The sequence below is a fragment of the Schistocerca gregaria genome, chromosome 1 (assembly GCF_023897955.1).
Source record: "Schistocerca gregaria isolate iqSchGreg1 chromosome 1, iqSchGreg1.2, whole genome shotgun sequence".
NCBI lineage: Eukaryota > Metazoa > Arthropoda > Insecta > Orthoptera > Acrididae > Schistocerca > Schistocerca gregaria.
This window is the reverse complement of record NC_064920.1, coordinates 73,199,609-73,218,336: the sequence shown is the minus strand read 5'-3', so window position 1 is coordinate 73,218,336 and position 18,728 is coordinate 73,199,609. Positions and strand designations below refer to the sequence as shown.

The following is an 18,728-nucleotide window of genomic DNA, read 5'->3' as shown; positions in this document are numbered from 1 at the left end:
CATTCATTCTCAGCAATACCCACGTGACATTGCACCAAGCAGAAAGACACCTCCTTCTCCAGCAATTGTAGTTGAAGGAGAGCATCCTGGACATTCTGGGCTACTTTATCTGCTGGGTAGAAGCATTGTATAGCATGAAAGACACCCAGAGAATTGAAGCTCACAAGGAACTTAGGACACGAATCACGTCTCATCTGCTCCAGTGCCCCCAAGGTGGCATATGATTTCGAGAGATTCTTAACTTAGGATCTAGAAGTTTCCGCCAACAGAGTCCCATTACACAATTGTCTGACTAATTTTAAAGAGCCACCCTGTTGGATACAGAAAGGCAAAACCTTATCAAAATACTCTGTTCCCACTCGACTATTAAAAATGCATTCTTGCCAGCAACAAGTGTACTCTTACTGTAAACGGCATCACTCTCAATAATTCCTGAATCGAGAAGAGTGGCTACATGAGCCCTCTTACTTAACTGTGTGTTGGTACCTACCAGCAAACCAAACTTTCTACTGGGAGGAGGGAGAGTAAATTTTGAAGGATCCATCTTGATCCAAAGAGCAGCTAGGAAAATTAAAGTCCATCAGGAGAGAACCCCACATGCATAGGTCAGCCTTATAAAACTAAGGTGCAGTAGGTTCCCCAGAGGTTGCACACAAATTACTGTTACACTTCAGGCACACACCTCACCAGAGTGCAGCACACCTTGAGACTGAGGGGCTCCATGTGACTGTGACACATGCCCCAGTCTATCTACTCCACTAAATACAGGGTGTTTCAGAAAATTATACCAACCCTCTGCAGTGCACCTTATGAATCAGTGGTGACAGAACACAAACATGACCATGGGATGTTTATTTTCCAAAAAGTGCATTAACACTGCATGAAATACAGATATGAGTTCCTAATAATATTAATACAAGAAACACAATTGGGGAGAATCTACGAGGGTTGGAACTTAAATAGTGGCAAATATTTATTCCCAACTGATACAAAAGATTGCATGTTTGCACCTGTTACTGTCCTTCGCAGTAGTCACCAGCATTGTGTAAAAAACAGTTGCCAGTGACATGGAAGGCATAGTATATCGTTAGCAGAGCCTGTTCTGTTGATGGTGCGAATGGAGCAGTCAAAAGTTATGGTGATTCTGTTGTACAACTGTGACAGTGTTATGCTAATGCATTACGTTCCTCCACAGCAGGCCGTCAATACACAGTATTACTGTTCATTTTTGGAGCGTCACCTGTGAGCAGCTTTGTAAAAGAAGGGGCGACACTTTCTGCGCAACCCGCCCATCATTTTGCACAACAATGTGCTGGTGCATATAGTGCAAGCTGTGGCTACTCTGTTCAGTCGATGGGAGTGGGAAGTACTGTACCACCCACCATATTCCCCGTACTTAAGTCCTTGTGACTCTGATTTGATTCTGAAGATGAAGGAACCACTTCACGGCATTCGCTTCACACCTATTCCAGAGACTCGGTCCGGGACACAGTTTTAATCTGCCAGGAAGTTTCATATCAGCACACACTCTGCTGTAGAGTGAAAATTTCATTCTAGAAACATCCCCCAGGCTGTGGCTAGCCATGTCTCCGCAGTATCCTTTCTTCCAGAAGTGCTAGTTCTGCAAGGTTCACAAGACAGCTTCTGTTGTGAAGTTTGGAAGGTGGGAGGCGAGGTACTGGCGGAATTAAAGCTGTGAGGATGGGGCGTGAGTCGTGCATGGGTATCTCAGTAGGTAGAACACTTGCCCGCGAAAGGCAAGAGTTCGAGTCTCGGTCCGGCACACAGTTTTAATGTGCCAGGAAGTTTCATATTCATACCTACCTTGGAAGGTATAATGTGGCTGTTTTGTAAGTAGCTCTACTCAGTGCAGCCAATTCTAGAAGTATAGCAATACCCAAATGGAAGGAATCTATGCAGTCTACCACTAACACGGTGAATGGTGTGAGAAGTGCAGTAGCTTTCTGGTCATTCATCATTTCACCACCAAATGACTACAACACAATCACATGGCTTTACGAGACACTGTCAATGATAGACAACAGCAAGATGCTACATTTAACAACCCAATTCCTTTTCCCATAATGCTACAAAGAACGCTGACAACATCACATTTACAAATCATTTTCCTCTCTAGCATTATAGAACAATGTTCAGACATTTACTTAAATTCTGTCTATATGCATTAGTATTATTAGTAAAAACAAACAATTGAAAATCCTGGATGGAATAATGACAATATTATGAAAAGTTCAGATTGCTAGTTACCCTATAGCAGAGATGTTGAGTCGCAGACATGCACAACAAAAAAATTGCTAAACAAGTAAGTATTTGGCCAAGAGGCCTCCTTTTGATTTGGACCACACACACACACACACACACACACACATTCACGCAAATGCAACTCATGCAAATGCAACTCATGCAAACATGACCACTGTCACTTTCTGGCCTCAGCAGAGAGAGAGAGAGAGAGAGAGAGAGAGAGAGAGAGAGAGAGAGAGAGAGAGAGAGTTGCACTTGTGTGAATGTGTGTGTATGTTGCCTAAATCAGAAGACTGCCTTTGGCTGAAAATTTACTTGCTTTGGAGTCTTTTTTGTGCCTGTCTGCGACTCAACATCTCCACTATATGGTAAGTTGCAACTATCCTTTCCAAAACATTGTCAGTATTATTATTAACTCGTATCTGTATTCCATATAGTGTTCAATGCACTCTGCGGAAAAGAAACACCTGTGGGCATTCCTGCACATTGCATCAACAGTAAATTCATAAGGCGTGTTGCTTTGTGAAACACCCTGTAGCTGATTTGTGCAATGTGGTGGGGTACAGAGAGTGGGGAATTGCTTGCTCGCTCTTCAGTTTGCAGACCTAAGAAGGAGAGAAGCACATGACCACAATCCAGAAACCTACCTTCCCTCGTGCTTCTACTCCCCTCCTCCCCTACCTCAGAGCACCATAAACCCCTTAATACACTTCTATTGGAATTAGAGATTGTACACACATTTTGTATTTGTTCTTAATGCAATTTGCTTAATGATAAATATTAACTTTACACGATTACAACACTATATTTAATAGTTTGCAATTTTTCCATCCCTTGCAATGCAGAAACTGTTAGTCCTAGAGAAAACATAAATAGAACTATAGGAAATTAAATTTAGTTTCATTCTGCACTGGGAAACATCTTCACTACATTACAAGCTGCAGTTCTCAATGTATTCAAGAAAAATGAAGGAACTGACCTTTAAAGGCACCCCACTCACTTGCTCTCATACAACAGATGGGGATGTTTAGTATGTTGTTCATGCATATTCTCCCCTCCCACTGCACAAAAATTTGAGACTAAGCTTTTTCTCCTTAATTCCTACACTGGCTGGACTACCACTTTTCTCATCCCTCACGATGAAAAAAAAAAATACACAGCTATGTAAAGATTTATCCTCTTCTACTTAGTTCACTACTGAAAGTTCATTAAAATACCATAATGTGGTAACAAACATTGTACATCTAGGAACCAGTGAGCTTCGATTTATTTTATTGCACTCCTGCTTGTATGTTGTGCATAGAATATTTATTTTCATCTTAATCTCTTCTTGCATAATATATGACTGGAAAAGATACAGCAGCTCTGTCATTTTGTTAATTGCCAGTGCTCTCAAACGCACAGCAAAGCATCAACACAAACAATGTCCGCTGTCTTGTCAAATCTGCTGACAATTGAAACTTCCCTCAAACACAGCAAACACACGCTACATTTAAAAAACACATCACCATACACAGTCAAATATTTGACAAACATAGTAAAGTTTAACAAATTATTTGATCATGTAACAGGACCTTTATCCTTGGCAACTGCAAGCTAAGACTCTACAAAAATCCTATTATCATCATGTGACTATTTGGTAAGGCCCTGTCAGTAACTATGGAGAGAAATGTGTTTTACAACTGCCTCTGGTAAACTTTTAGGATATAACAGAAAAATACTAGGACTCCTATGAACCATGAATCTTGCTGAGATGCAGTGGTCTCTGTGCCTCTATGATAAAGACAGCCCTATCATAGGTGAAACAACTAGAGAGAGATATATGTGGAGAGGCTAGACAAATTTGTAGTTCCTGAAGCAGTACACCATGGTTATAGGGGCAACAGTCTGAAGAACTGACTGACCTGTCCTTGCTATGTGATATCAAACTATCAAACTGCAAACACCTGTTCTGCTCCCCCCGCCCCTCCCTCCCCGTCCCTGTCCCCTTTCCCTGGGGACATGCAGCTCTGCTGCTGGGCTAATTATGACGGCAGTCACTTGAGTAAAATATGCCAGAAGAACAGTTCACCAACTGGATCTCCAGACAGTGATTATCAGGCAGATGCTATCCATTAGGAAAAACAAAACATCGTTCTGTGGGTCGGAGCACGGAATTTTAGATCCTTTAGTAAGGTGAGTTTAAAAAGGGAAATGGATTCACTCAAAACGGATATAGAGGAAGAATAGAACTTCTGACTAATGTGAGTACAGGCTAATAAACACAAAATCAAATAGGGGTCACACAGGAGTGGGCCTAATAATGAATAAGAAAACAGGAATGCAGGTAAGTTACAATGAACAGCATAGTGAATGCATTATCATACAAGACATAGACACAATGTCAACACCTACCACATTAGCACAAATCTATATGTCTACATGTTCTACAGAAGATGAAGCAGCTGAAGGAACATATGATGAGATAAAAGATATTATCCACATGATTGAAAGAGAGACAAACTAATTGTGATGGAAGAATGTAATTTGAGTGCAGGAAAGGAAAGAGGAATAGTAGTGGGAGAGTTACGATTGGCAGAAAGGGAAAAACGCATAAGCTGTCTGGCATAAATTTACACAGTGCATGATTTAATCATTTCCAACAGGTGGTTTCAGAATCATGAAAGGTAGTTGTATATGTGGAAGAGACCTAAAGGCAAGAGAAGGTTTCAGATAAAGAAAGACAGAAATTTTGAATTCAAGTTTTAAACTGCAAACCATTTTCAAGAGCAGATGCAGAGTCAAGTCATAATTGATTGGTTATGAACTGCAGATTAAAACTGAATAAACTGTAAAAAGGGAGGGAATGTAGGAAATGGCACCAGGATAAACTGAAAAAACTGTTTGCGGTGGAGATTTTCAAATGGAGCACGTGAGAAACAGGGGAAAGAAATACAATAGACAACAAATGAGTCGCTTTGAGAAATAAAATAGTAGGAGCAACAGAAGATCAAAAAGGCAAGGCCCAGTAAAAATACTTGGATAACTTATCATATGCTGAATTTAACTGACAACAGGAGAAAATGTAAAAATGCAGTGAACGAAGCATGTGAAACAGAAAATGGGTGTCTAAAAACTGAAACTGTTAGAATTTGCAAAATGGCTGGAGGACAAATGCAAGGCTCTACAAACATCGTGAGAGGGAAGATAGATGCTGTCAACAGCAAAAGTAAAGAGGTCTTTGGAGAAAAGAGAAGCAGCTGGTGAATACAAGAGCTCAGATGGCATGCCAGTACTAAGTAAAGAATGGAATGCTGAAAGATGAAAGAAATATACAAAACGCCTATACAAGGAAAACATACTTGAAGACAATATTAACAGAGAAGGAGGAGGATGTAAATGAATATTAAATGGGAAATATGACAGAGCACTAAAATACCTAAAGTGAAACGAGGACCATGGAATAGACAACATTTACTCATAATTATTGAAATCCTTGGGATGTCAGCTTTGACAAAACTATTCTACCTGATTTGTACGATATATGACTATCAAATTAACCTCAAACTTCAAGAAGAATGCAATAATTACAATTTTGAAGAAAACAGACGCTGTCAGGTGTGAATTATACTGAACTATCAGTTTAATACACTACGCTTGAAAAATACTGGCATGAATTATTTACATGAGTACATAAGAGGCTGACCATGGGGAAGATCAATTTGAGTTTTGGAAAAAATGTAGGAACATATGAGACAATAGAGACACCACGACTTATTTTAGAATATAGGCTAAAGGTAAGTAAACCTATATTTATAGGATATCTAAAATTAGAGAAAGTTTTTGACAATGCTGACTGGATTAAACTGTTTGAAATTCTGAACATAACAGTCTGGATAAAATACAGAGAGTGAAAATTTATTTGCAACATGTATAGAAACCAGACTATAGACACACCATTCTAAGGACACGAAACAGAATCAGTGATAGAGTACAAAGTGAGACAGGGTCTTAGTCTACCTGAAGTGTCATCCAACCCGTCCACAGATCACACAGAAAGGGGATCAAGGAGAAACGGGGAAAAGGAAATAAAGTTCAGAGAGAAGGAATTAAAACTCTGATGTTTGCTGAAAACATTGTAATTCTTTTGTGGAGGGAAATGGATTGGAAGATAAGTTGAATGGAACTGTTATTTTCTTTGAAAGGGATTATAAGATGAACAACAAAATTAAACAAAGTTAATGGAAATAGTCAATTTAAATCAGGCAATGCTGAGGGAATAAAATTAGGAAATGAGACACTAAAAGTATCTGATGATATTTGCTATATGGCAACAACATAATGTAATGGCCAAGGAAGATGGATTATAAAACAGAGCGGCAATAGCAAGAACATCATTTTTGAAAAAAGGAACTTTGTTAACCTCAAAAAACCTTTTATTGTTTGAGAATCTTTACTGGTGGTGTATGTCTGGAATCAAGCCTTGTATGGAAGCGAAATGTAGATGATAAACAGTTCAGATGAGGGGAACAGAAGCTTTCACAATGTGATGCTGCAGAAGAATACTGAGGGTTAAAGGAGCACATCAAATAACTTTTGAGTAGGTTCAGAAACTAACAGGGGAAAACCTCACTAAATGAAGAGATCAGTTGATAGGATATGACAGGTGGCACCAAGGGATTGCCAGTTTTGTAATGGAGGGAAAAGCTGTGGGTAAAAATTGTAGAAAGCGACCACAGCTTGAGTACATTAAGCAGGTTCAAATGGAATAAGTGAAAAGGGTTGCACACGATAGACTAGCTAACAGGGCTGCATCAAACCAGTCTTCATACTGAAGACAATCATAACAAAAACAACAACAGCTACAGCAACAATTACAATGTTTCATAACCTGTTAAATCACTTCTCCTCTTTATTTGGATAGTGAGCAGATGTTGTACTTTGTGTTTGTGCACAACTGTGTACATTATCCCACTAACACTTAGTGAAAATTAGCTCCCAGTAACATTTTATAATCATTTCAAATACGTTCATTATCCACAGTGGTACTGTTTATGATAGTATAACTAAGTGACATCCAACTGACATAGATAGAATGATACTCATCATATACAGGAGATGCTGAGTGCCAGACATTCACACACACACACACACACACACACACACACACACACACACACATGCATGTGCGTTTTGTCTTCAGCTGACAAAGGACTTAGTCCAATAGCTATAACGTCTTATTCCAATGTGCCTGTCTGCCACTCAACACCTTTATGTGCTGAGTAGCAACCTAACAATTCATACTGTTGTTATTCCATCTCAAATTTTCCAGTCTTTGATTTTAACATTCAAACGAATATGACTGTGGGAAAAAAAGAGGAAAGAAAACTCTGTTAATTGTCTGTGCTGTCAAATGTGAATGGTATTAGTGTTTGGTAAAGCCCTACCAACAAAGAAATATAAAATTAATATGTTGCTCTTTTACGTGTTCTGTTACACTTTCACTAATGGCCCACAGCAATAAGGAACTCTGGTTCCAGAAAATTCCACTTTTAGAGGCCCAGTTGTTGACAACTTCTCTGATTGCTATTCTCATCTTCTAGTGTAATGTTACTTCAACAGATTAGCTGATGTCTTTTGATGAACAAGCCTGCAACCTGACAACTGCTTTTGTATGCTAATCAATAAATAATTTTAATAGCACAGGCTGCAAACAAACATGTCGAAAGCTCAATATATCAACTACTATTCACAGAATTGCAAACAGCCTTTGGAAGAACAGTTTGTTCTACCATACACTTATCATTGTCGCCACTTGTGTTCTGTTCTGTTCGAGATAATATCCATACCTGCATGTATTTGAGTAACTTTGTCTCTCAACTGAATTATTATTATTATTATTATGAGATGCTAAATATATCCTCACAATCTTTTTTCATTTTATTTTAGTAACTACTTACCTTGATTTTTCTGTCCAAACATGTTCAATGCAAAGTTCTGGATACAATGGTTTTGGTATAACATGGTAGTCAGTAGCCTGACTGACTGTCAGTCTTGAGTCTGCAAGAGAGAGGGGGCTACCAGATGGACGACGGACAGAACGGCAAGAAGAGGCTGGTGATAACAGTGCAAATGCCTCACCTGGAGATGCTGCACGGTTCCTGCATGATAAAAAGGCACCTTTTTAACTAGCTGTTAAAAATTAAAAATTATCCTTCAAATGGCAAGGTTTATCAAGACCGCACTGAAACAATGAGAGTAGTATGACATTAAAATGTCTAAAATTGGTGCAATGACAATAAAAACAAAAAAGCACAATTGTTATTGCCTACTCACACTAATCCTACAAATCCAAACATCCATATTCTAAAATTATTGATATTGCCTCAGTTTAAAGTAGCTTCCCGAAAAGCAGAAAGCTAACAAAACAGGATCTTCAACAGTAAATTAGGTTATTGTATATGATCAACCACTTACCAAATACACAAATGAGCCAATCATCTTAGAAATGTACAATAAGGAAAGATGATTTAAAAACAGGAATTTTATTAAAACTTTTATGTACATGAACACACAACAAATGGTTTTTTACAATATGCCACAGTGTTATTGAGATGTGTAATTAATATGTCTGCACCTGCTGAATAATTCATAACACATGGCCAGGCACCACAGATTGATGCGGGGCTGGTGATAGCAATGATGATGGCTGACTTTGGGTGCGTTGCACTGATATCAGTTGGAACTATCAATACGTAGGGTTTCACAAAGCAGGAATACGAAGTGGTGGTTTGCTGATTAGTGACAGTGTAGGGGACTAGGTCTTTGGTTGCACGTGGTCACACACTTGGGCAGAAGAACCAGGCCAGGCTCTTTCCTATGATAGGATCCAACAGCAGGTGCCCAAATCTAACCAACGTCTCTATCTATTTAGAAACTTCCCTAACTAGCCAACAAAACATAGCTTTCAATGTCCCAGAAAGCATGTTTACTAGGTATCGGAAAAAAAATAATGACAACAATACATAAAACTGGAACTTGTACATTTGCAAATATTCTTCATTAAACCATGCAGTCAATAACATGAAATACATCAACTTGAGGTACATACAGGAAGTCTCTCCTAAGAGTTGTCAGGTGCATTTTCTCTGGTGTTTCAGCAGATATTTGCAATTTCGTTTTTCTGTCATGTAAATGGAGTCTACATGCCCATTTGATAAAACAGCCTTGCATTAATCTAGTACAATATTTGTTTTATCAATACGCTTTAGTAGGAATGGGAAAAATCTCCTTAATAAGTACACCAGCAGCAACGGCACTGTCTCGGCACACGCTGATTGCTGGATTGCAGTTCATTCCTCATGTTTTAGTCCCTGTTAATACTTACTGATAAAACAAATATCAGACTAAACTAATTTGGGACCACTCTATCAAATGGGCACATCAAATTCCAAATTAAAAAGTGATTTTGGTTGTAATCAGGAAGGTGCTTTATGTTGTTAACACTAGGCATCACATGAAGGACATGGCGAGCATTAATTGTCCGGGCTGACACCATCTACACAATGCAAAAACGAAATTGCAAATATCTGCCAAAATATAACAGAAAATGTGCCTGATGATCCTTAGGAGAGACAATCAGTATATGGTGAACCAGAACTCTGCTGACAAACTTTCAGAGGTTATTGAGAGATATCTTCTGTATATTCTGGTATAAGGGGCCTCTGGCGGCTCATTAAAGAGTCATTGCATTTCATATGAGTGAGAATGGGTTGGTCACAGTGGTCCTGGTTCCATGGCCAGCTGAGCTCAGTGAGCAGATATTACACCAATGTAATTCCTGGTGTGGGTTCCTGTAGTCATCTCCTAGTTCATGAACCACGGGCAACGTATGAATGGCCAAGTAAGTGGTCCCGACAGTCGGGGTACCAGTTACTTTGGAATAAGGCTGGGCATCTCGGACATATTCTGAGTTGTGGTCACCTTTGTGCTTATACAGCAAAGACTACCAAAGCCACCGGTTCATCCCTCAACCGTTAGGGGTAAAACCCAATGGGACTCGGGGCAAGTAAGGCTAGCAACCTGCTTGCCTGGTACTATAAATATGATGCTGGCAACAATCAGAGCAAAATTCCTCGGACCTTTGGTGGTGACGGAGTCCCACCTCTAACTGACAAACCAGGGACTCCTAAGATACGACTTGGCAAACAAATGGTAATGAGATGGGGAGCTGTTAATATCAATGGGGGCTGCTCTGGGAAGAAGGTAGAGCTGGCAGAGGCTGCAAGTAAGATGGGGCTGGACGTTTTAGCTGTTAGTGACATTCGGGTAAGGGGTGAGAAAAAAGAGGAAGTGGGAGAATACAAGGTCTACCTGTCATGAGTCAAAGCAGGAATAGCACAATGGGGTGTAGGGATTTACATCAGGAAAGAAATGGAACCCAGCGTAGTTGCAGTAAGGTATGTAAACGAACGACTGATGTGGATAGATTTGACAGTGTCTAGCAAGAAAATTAGGATTGTGTCAGTATATTTGCATTGTGAAGGGACAGATCAAGATAAGATGGATAGTTTTTATGAGGCACTCACTGATGTAGTTGTTAGAGTAAAGGACAAGGACAGTTTTCTGCTCATGGGTGATTTTAACGCCAGGATTGGAAATCGAACAGAAGGGTATGAAAAGGTTATGGGTAAATTTGGAGAGGATATGGAGGCCAACAGGAACGGGAAACAACTCTTGGATTTCTGTGCCAGTATGGGCTTAGTAACCACAAACTTCTTTTTTTAAACATAATAACATTCACCGGTATACTTGGGAAGGCAGGGGAACCAGATTCTGTCATTGACTATACAATAACAGATCAGGAATTCAGGAAGGCTGTGAGGGACACACGTGTAGTAAGGGGATTCTTTGATGACACTGATCATTATTTAATCTGCAGTGAAATTGGGATTGTGAGGCCGAAAATGCAGGCGGTCAGGTCCATATGTAGGAGGATAAGAGTGGAGAAACTTCAGGATAAGGAAATCAGGCACAAGTACATAACAGCCATCTCAGGAAGGTACCAGTTAGTTGAATGTAGTCAATTACAGTCATTGGAAAAGGAATGGACAAGGTACAGGGACACAGTAGTAGAAGTGTCTAAAGAATGTCTTGGAACAGTAGTGTGTAAAAGTAGGATGAAGCAAACAGCTTGGTGGAATGACACAGTTAAGGCAGCCTGTAAAAGGAAAAAGAAGGCGTATCAAAAATGGCTACACACTAGAACTCAGGTAGACAGAGAGAGTTATGTTGACGAAAGAAACAAAGCCAAACAGATAATTGCAGCATCCAAGAAGAAATCTTGGGGAGACTGGAAACAGGTTGGAGACTATGGCTCAAGCTACTGGAAAAACATTCTGGAGTGTAATTAGCAGTCTTCGAAAGGGTTGGACAGGTCAGGAAAACTGCTGGTCAATCCTGTGGATTCCTTGGCCAGATGGAGGGAATATTTTGAAGAGTTGCTCAATGTAGGTGAAAATACGATCAGCAATGTTTCAGATTTCGAGGTAGAATGGGATAGGAATGATGATGGAAATAGCATCACATTTGAAGAAGTGGAGAAAATGGTCAATAGATTGCAGTACAATAAAGCAGTTGGGGTGGATGAAATTAAGTCGGAACTCATCAAATACAGTGGAACGTCAGGTCTTAAATGGCTACACAGGATAATTGAAATGGCCTGGGAGTCGGGACAAGTTCCATCAGACTGGACAAAAGCAGTAATCACACCTATCTTTAAACATGGAAACAGAAAGGATTGTAACAACTACAGAGGTATATCTTTAATCAGCGTTGTGGGTAAAATCTTCTCAGGTATTGCTGAAAGGAAAGTGAGAGTATTAGTTGAGGACCAATTGGATGAAAATCAGTGTGGGTTTAGGCCTCTTAGAGGTTATGAGGACCAGATCTTTAGCTTGCAGCAAATAATGGAGAAGTGTTATGAGTGGAACAGGGAATTGTATCTATGCTTTATAGATCTAGAAAAGGCATATGACCGGGTTCCTAGGAGGAAGTTATTGTCTGTTCTACGAGATTATGGAATAGGAGGCAAACTTTTGCAAGCAATTAAAGGTCTTTACATGAATAGTCAGGCAGCAGTTAGAGTTGACGGTAAATTGAGTTCATGGTTCAGAGTAGTTTCAGGGGTAAGACAAGGCTGCAACCTGTCTCCACTATTGTTCATATTATTTATGGATCATATGTTGAAAAAAATAGACTGGCTGGGTGAGTTTAAGATATGTGAACACAAAATAAGCAGTCTTGCATATGTGGATGACTTAGTTGTGATGGCAGATTCGATTGAAAGTTTGCAAAGTAGTATTTCAGAGCTAGATCAGAAATGTAAGGACTATGGTATGAAGATTAGCATCTCCATAACGAAAGTAATGTCAGTGGGAAAGAAATATAAACGGATTAAGTGCCAAACAGGAGGAACAAAGTTGGAACAGGTGGACGGTTTCAAGTACTTGGGATGCATATCCTCACAGGATGGCAACATAGTGAATGAACTGGAAGCGAGGTGTAGCAAAGCTAATGCAGTGAGCGCTCAGCTACGATCTACTCTCTTCTGCAAGAAGGAAGTCAGTACCAAGACTAAGTTATCTGTGCACCGTTCAATCTTTCGACCAACTTTGCTGTATGGGAGCGAAAGCTGGGTGGATTCAGGTTACCTTATCGACAAGGTTGAGGTTACGGATATGAAAGTAGCTAGGATGATTGCAGGTACTAGTATATGGGAACAATGGGAGGAGGGTGTCCACAATGAGGAAATCAAAGAAAAACTGGGAATGAACTCTATAGATGTAGCAGTCAGGGCAAACAGTCTTAGATGGTGGGGTCATGTTACACGCATGGGAGAAGCACGGTTACCCAAGAGACTCATGGGTTCAGCAGTAGAGGGTAGGAGGAGTCGGGGCAGACCAAGGAGAAGGTACCTGGATTCTGTTAAGAATGATTTTGAAGTAATAGGTTTAACATCAGAAGAGGAACCAATGCTAGCACTGAATAGAGGATCATGGAGGAATTTTATAAGGGGGCTATGCTCTAGACTGAACGCTAAAAGGCATAATCAGTCTTAAATGATGATGATGATGATGATGATGATGATGTAATTCCTCTCCTGGGGCCATGTGAAGAGCCTAGTTGACGAGATTCAAAGCAATACACACACAGAACTGGCTGTTGGGATTATCACAGCTGCAGAAGCAGTACTTCAAAACCCTAGAGTTCTGGAGCATGTAAAACAGTCGATACTGCATTTGCTGTACATGCTGCTGTGATCATGGTGATAACAATTTTGAACAATTCTGTGTGAGGAAAGTTTTACATTTGTTACGTGCTGTATTGCACACTGACAGAACAATTTGAACACAAACTGAGCAAAACGTTGCATTTCATCATATGGTTGTTGAATTACTCTCTGTTGTGTACTGTATTTTTTGGTTTCTGCGTATTATAGGCATCTTTACTGCTGTAAAGGCATTTTCACAGAAACCAGGGTGATTGTGGTAATAAACTGAAAAAATCATAACAACATTATTACTTTGTAATGAGCCATCAGAGACCATAGGTCTCTTATACCAAAATACTTCGAAGTTATCCCGAACAGACACGGAGAGTTTGTTGGTGTAGTTCTGGTTCATTCAAATGATGTAATAGTAAAGGAGATTACTCACTGAATAGCAAAAACATTGAGTTGTTAACAGGCACACACCAAACAGAAGAAATCCCGACACAAACACCTTATATTTTGCTGGCTAGACACACGATGCCATGATTTTAGTTCGGCATGTGGACTGGGGTAAGACTTGTGTCAGTTTGGGTGGGCAGAGGGGAAGAGGTGGGAAGTGAGAGGGAGGACTGGGTTGGATAGTTAACAGCTAAGAGAGAGTCAGCAGGTGTGCTGGCTAGGAAAGCAGAAGGGGCAGTTGGAAGGTGCATTGTTTAGGCATGTGATATACAAACACCAGAGCCAGTGAGGTGCAGCATACAATGGAATGACATGGTGCATGGTGACATAGACTGAGACGAACTGATGAGACAGATGAAGGGGAAAAATGTTGAATAAAGTATGTGGGGACAGAGGATTAGCACAGATTAAGACCAGATGGATTACGGGAGCAGAGGAAGTTATAAGAATAATTCCCATCAACATAATTTAGAAAAGCTGGTGCTAGACGTAAAGTCCAGATAGCACAGGATGTGAAGCAGCTGTTGAATTATACCCAGTTTCACTCAGCTGTGAGTCGTGTTACTGGGTGGTCAACATTGTTCTTTGTCACAACCTGGTGGTGGCCATTCACTTTGGTGGACAGGTGCTTGGGTGTCATGCTGGAATAAAAACCTGTGCTGTGATTGCAGAAGAGTTGGTATATGTCATGGCTGCTTTGACAGGTGGTCTAATCGGGCAGGTCTTGCATGTGGGCCTTCCATAGTGTTGACCCCTGTGGCAAGGGGTTGGGAGTGGAGTAGTATAGTGGTCGACCAGGATGTTGTATATGTTGAGGATGATGGGATACCAATTTAGGTAGGGTGACAAGGGTCTTGGTTGGTGTGTCCCTCATTTCTGGGTATGACGAAAGACAATCAAAGCCCAGTCAAAGGTACGGCTCAGCTGCTCTAGTCCAGTTTAATATTGGGTGCTCCTTTGTAGTCGATTCTTGGTTGTGGTTGGAGGATTAGAGGTGTTGACAAGGAAAACTTGTTTGCAGACTACATTTAGGGAGATGTGTCTGCTTTTGAAAGCCCTTATGAAACCTTCAGCACAGTGAACAATGAAACTCTAGTCACTGCAGATACGCCTTCCACAAGTGGCCAGTGCTGTATGGGAGCATTTCTTGGTGTGAAAGGAGTGACAGCTGCCAAATTGCAGGTAGTTTTGGTAGTCAGCGAGTTTAATATGGCTGGTATGGATGGAGCCACCAGAAACATGGACATCAACATAAAATAATTAAAATAAAATAATAAAATAATTTCCACTCTTGGCAACCAAAATCTCCAACCAACTGCTCTAAGCCTAGCTTCTCATATCAAAAATATAAACTATATTAAAAACAAAGATTCCAAGACTTACCAAGCGGGAAAGTGCCGGCAGACAGGCACAATGAACAAAACACAGAAACACACACACAGAATTACTAGCTTTCGCAACCGATGGTTGCTTCTTCAGGAAGGAGAGGGAAAGACAAAAGGATGTGGGTTTTAAGGGAGAGGGTAAGGAGTCATTCCAATCCCGGGAGCGGAAAGACTTCCCTTAGGGGGAAAAAAAGGACAGGTGTACACTCGCACACACACACACACACACACACACACACACACACACACACACACACACACACACACACACATACATATCCATCCGCACATACACAGACACCAACATGTGCAGATGGATATGTGTGTGTGTGTGTGTGTGTGTGTGTGTGTGTGTGTGTGTGTGTGTGTGTGTGTGTGTGTGCGCGCGTGCAAGTGTACACCTGTCCTTTTTTTCCCCCTAAGGGAAGTCTTTCCGCTCCCGGGATTGGAATGACTCCTTACCCTCTCCCTTAAAACCCACATCCTTTCGTCTTTCCCTCTCCTTCCTGAAGAAGCAACCATCGGTTGCGAAAGCTAGTAATTCTGTGTGTGTGTTTGCGTGTTTTGTTCATTGTGCCTGTCTGCCGGCGCTTTCCCGCTTGGTAAGTCTTGGCATCTTTGTTTTTAATATATTTTTCCCATGTGGAAGTTTCTTTCTATTTTATTTACAAAAATATAAACTGTTTTCTTCATTGACTCTCAAACATCTCCACCCCTTTCCCATTGGGATCCATATTCGTCACTGTTGATTCCACCTCCCTATCCACCAACATCCATCACACCCATTGTCTTGCCGCTATCAAACACTTTATCTCCCAACATTCTTCCAACTCCAAACACACTATCTCATTGTTCATAGACATTAGCAACTATATCCTCACACACAACTTATTAAAAACTCCACAGCACAGTCAAGGACACCCATGTGGCAGTCTCCTATGCCAACCTGTTTATTGACCATCTATAAGAAACCCTCCTAGCCTCCCAAACCCATGGTTGAAGTTCACTAACATCTTTATAATCTGGACTCAAGGACCAAGGCACCATATCCCTGTTCATTCACAATCTGAACACATTTATTTCCCATCTGCTTCACATGGACCTCTTCAACCCAACAAGCCACTCTCTTAGGCATTGACCTTTCTGATGGATCTACATCAACATTTCTGTTTATTAAGACCACTAACAACCAACAGCACCTTCATTCTGATGACTGTCACCCCTTTCGCACCAAAAAATCACTCCCATACAGCCTTGGTCCTTGAGTCCAGATTATAAAGACATTAGTGACAAGAATTCCCTTTCCCATTCGGCTGAAAGTGTCACACAGGCCTTCACAGACAGGCACTCCCTCCCTCCCCCCCTACCTAGTCACCTAGTCTACCCTATCCTTTGCTATGCAAATGTTACATGGATCTCTGCCCCTCCTACATAACATATGTCCCTCCAGATCCTCAAACAACATGCTCTCGGCCTCACTTTCTGCATCCACTTACGCCACCCTCCTCCATGAGGATCCTTTACCAACTCATCAAATTCTCGCCTCTCTTCACATTGAACCCCTGTGAATAACCTACACCATCAATAAATTCAACTCCGACCAAAGGATCAACCCCCTCATCACACGCTATCACCCAGATGCAGCAGCTGAACCACGTTCTTCACCAGGGCTTTGTTTTTCAGTCAACATGCCCAGACGAGGGGAACACACTACCCAAGATCCTTCTGACCCTTTCTAAAGCGTTATTCTGCTGTCCACTTGATTCAGCATCCTGGTGCATCTCTATGATAGCCCACACTGCAAATTCCTTGTCACATGGGCCATATCCTTGTGGAAGAACTTGGCACAAGACGTGCATAATTCACCCACCCAGCACTTTTTACTCCAATCGTGTCATAGGCCTATCCTACCCCATAAGGGGCATGGTGACATGAAAACAGCTAAGTCACATGTCACCTCTGCTGCAAGCAACAACCGCTTTTTATGTAGACATTACAACCAACCACCTGCCCACCAGAATAAATGGCCACCACCAGACCAGGGCCAAGAAAAAAGTTTACCATTCCGTGGCACAACTTGCTGCTGGGCACAACATGTACAAGCTCAATGGCTGGATCCTTCCCCCAGCAACAGCTTTTCTGAGCCACGTAGATGGGAGTTATCCTTACAACACATCCTCCGCTCCCACCAGCCAAACTGCACTGTGTTTGTTGCCCGCATAAAGTCTCAGTGTGTGTGTGTGTGTGTGTGTGTGTGTGTGTGTGTGTGTGTGTGTGTTCTCTAGCTTGTCAAATGATTTCTTCCAAAAGCTGGCAAAATTTTAATTCCGTTTTGTATGTTCTTATCAACAACTCAATGCTTCTGCCATTCTTAGTGGTTTTCTTCACTCTTAGATTATTTAGATATCCATTTTTTTTGTGTATACCAATCAACTCGCGGTAGTCTAGGCATCTTTTTTAATAAGCTAACTGTTCTACACAGATTCTCAACTCCCCAAAATATGATAACTTTATTTGGAAACATAAACACAAATATTATAGATGAAATCAGTAGCAGCCTCACGAATGGCTTTCTTAGTTTTCAGTGTTGGCAAACAGTGCACATGAGTAACAAAAAATTTATCATCACTAATTGATCACGTGATCACTAATACAGACAAAAGGCATTGTGATAAATCTGTAAATGATATTGCACTCTCAGATTATTTTTCTCTAAAAGTTATAATAAAATCTGGTTTGGAAAAGCCCATTAAACTGCAGAACAACAAAGAACATTCCTACAAATTTTCAAAGATACTTATTGTTAAAGAAAAGCTGGAAGGAAGCTTGTGCAGGAAACAATGCAGAGGCAATGTTTTCCAAGTTCTCTACAGGATTTAAACAGAATTTTGAGGATTCATGTCCAAAACTATCCATATCAGTGGAAATGTCCAATAAAAATTCGTAAGTGTATAAATTTAAATTTTTGCTCTCAACATGTATTATATTACACATGCAGGTAATGTCAGTAAATCTACAATATGCTATTTCTACATAAGATATACACTCCACATAACATAGAGAGGAAAAATTCTATACTATATCTGCACATCACATTTATCACTGTATTTGAGGGACGGGACGGCAGGTACATCTGCGTGCCGATACACGTACTTGGACCACATACGTACACGTACATCCACGTGGCAAGTGAAAAAAATTAATAAGAATAACAACAGATACACAACTGTCTTAACTCCGAATCGGAACGAGACGTCTTTCCTCAATACACTACAGCGTCGAGGCGATACGTCGGGAACGTGCCTCACGGACTACGTGCTCCATTCTGCATCGCCCGGAGCCGGGCAGTGGCGTACACGTACGTGACA

At 40.8% G+C, this 18,728-nt stretch overlaps 1 protein-coding gene across 2 annotated transcripts in view; it reads right to left on the bottom strand.

Annotated features, from left to right (window-relative positions):
* The window catches only part of LOC126333765 (anaphase-promoting complex subunit 1), a 353,884-nt gene that overhangs the window by 251,310 nt on the left and 83,846 nt on the right, over positions 1 to 18,728 (bottom strand). For both annotated transcript variants that reach the window (XM_049996770.1, XM_049996779.1), the window contains exon 8: positions 8,205 to 8,405. In XM_049996770.1, the coding sequence (XP_049852727.1) occupies positions 8,205 to 8,405 (201 nt within the window). The remainder of the gene's footprint in view (positions 1 to 8,204; positions 8,406 to 18,728) is intronic.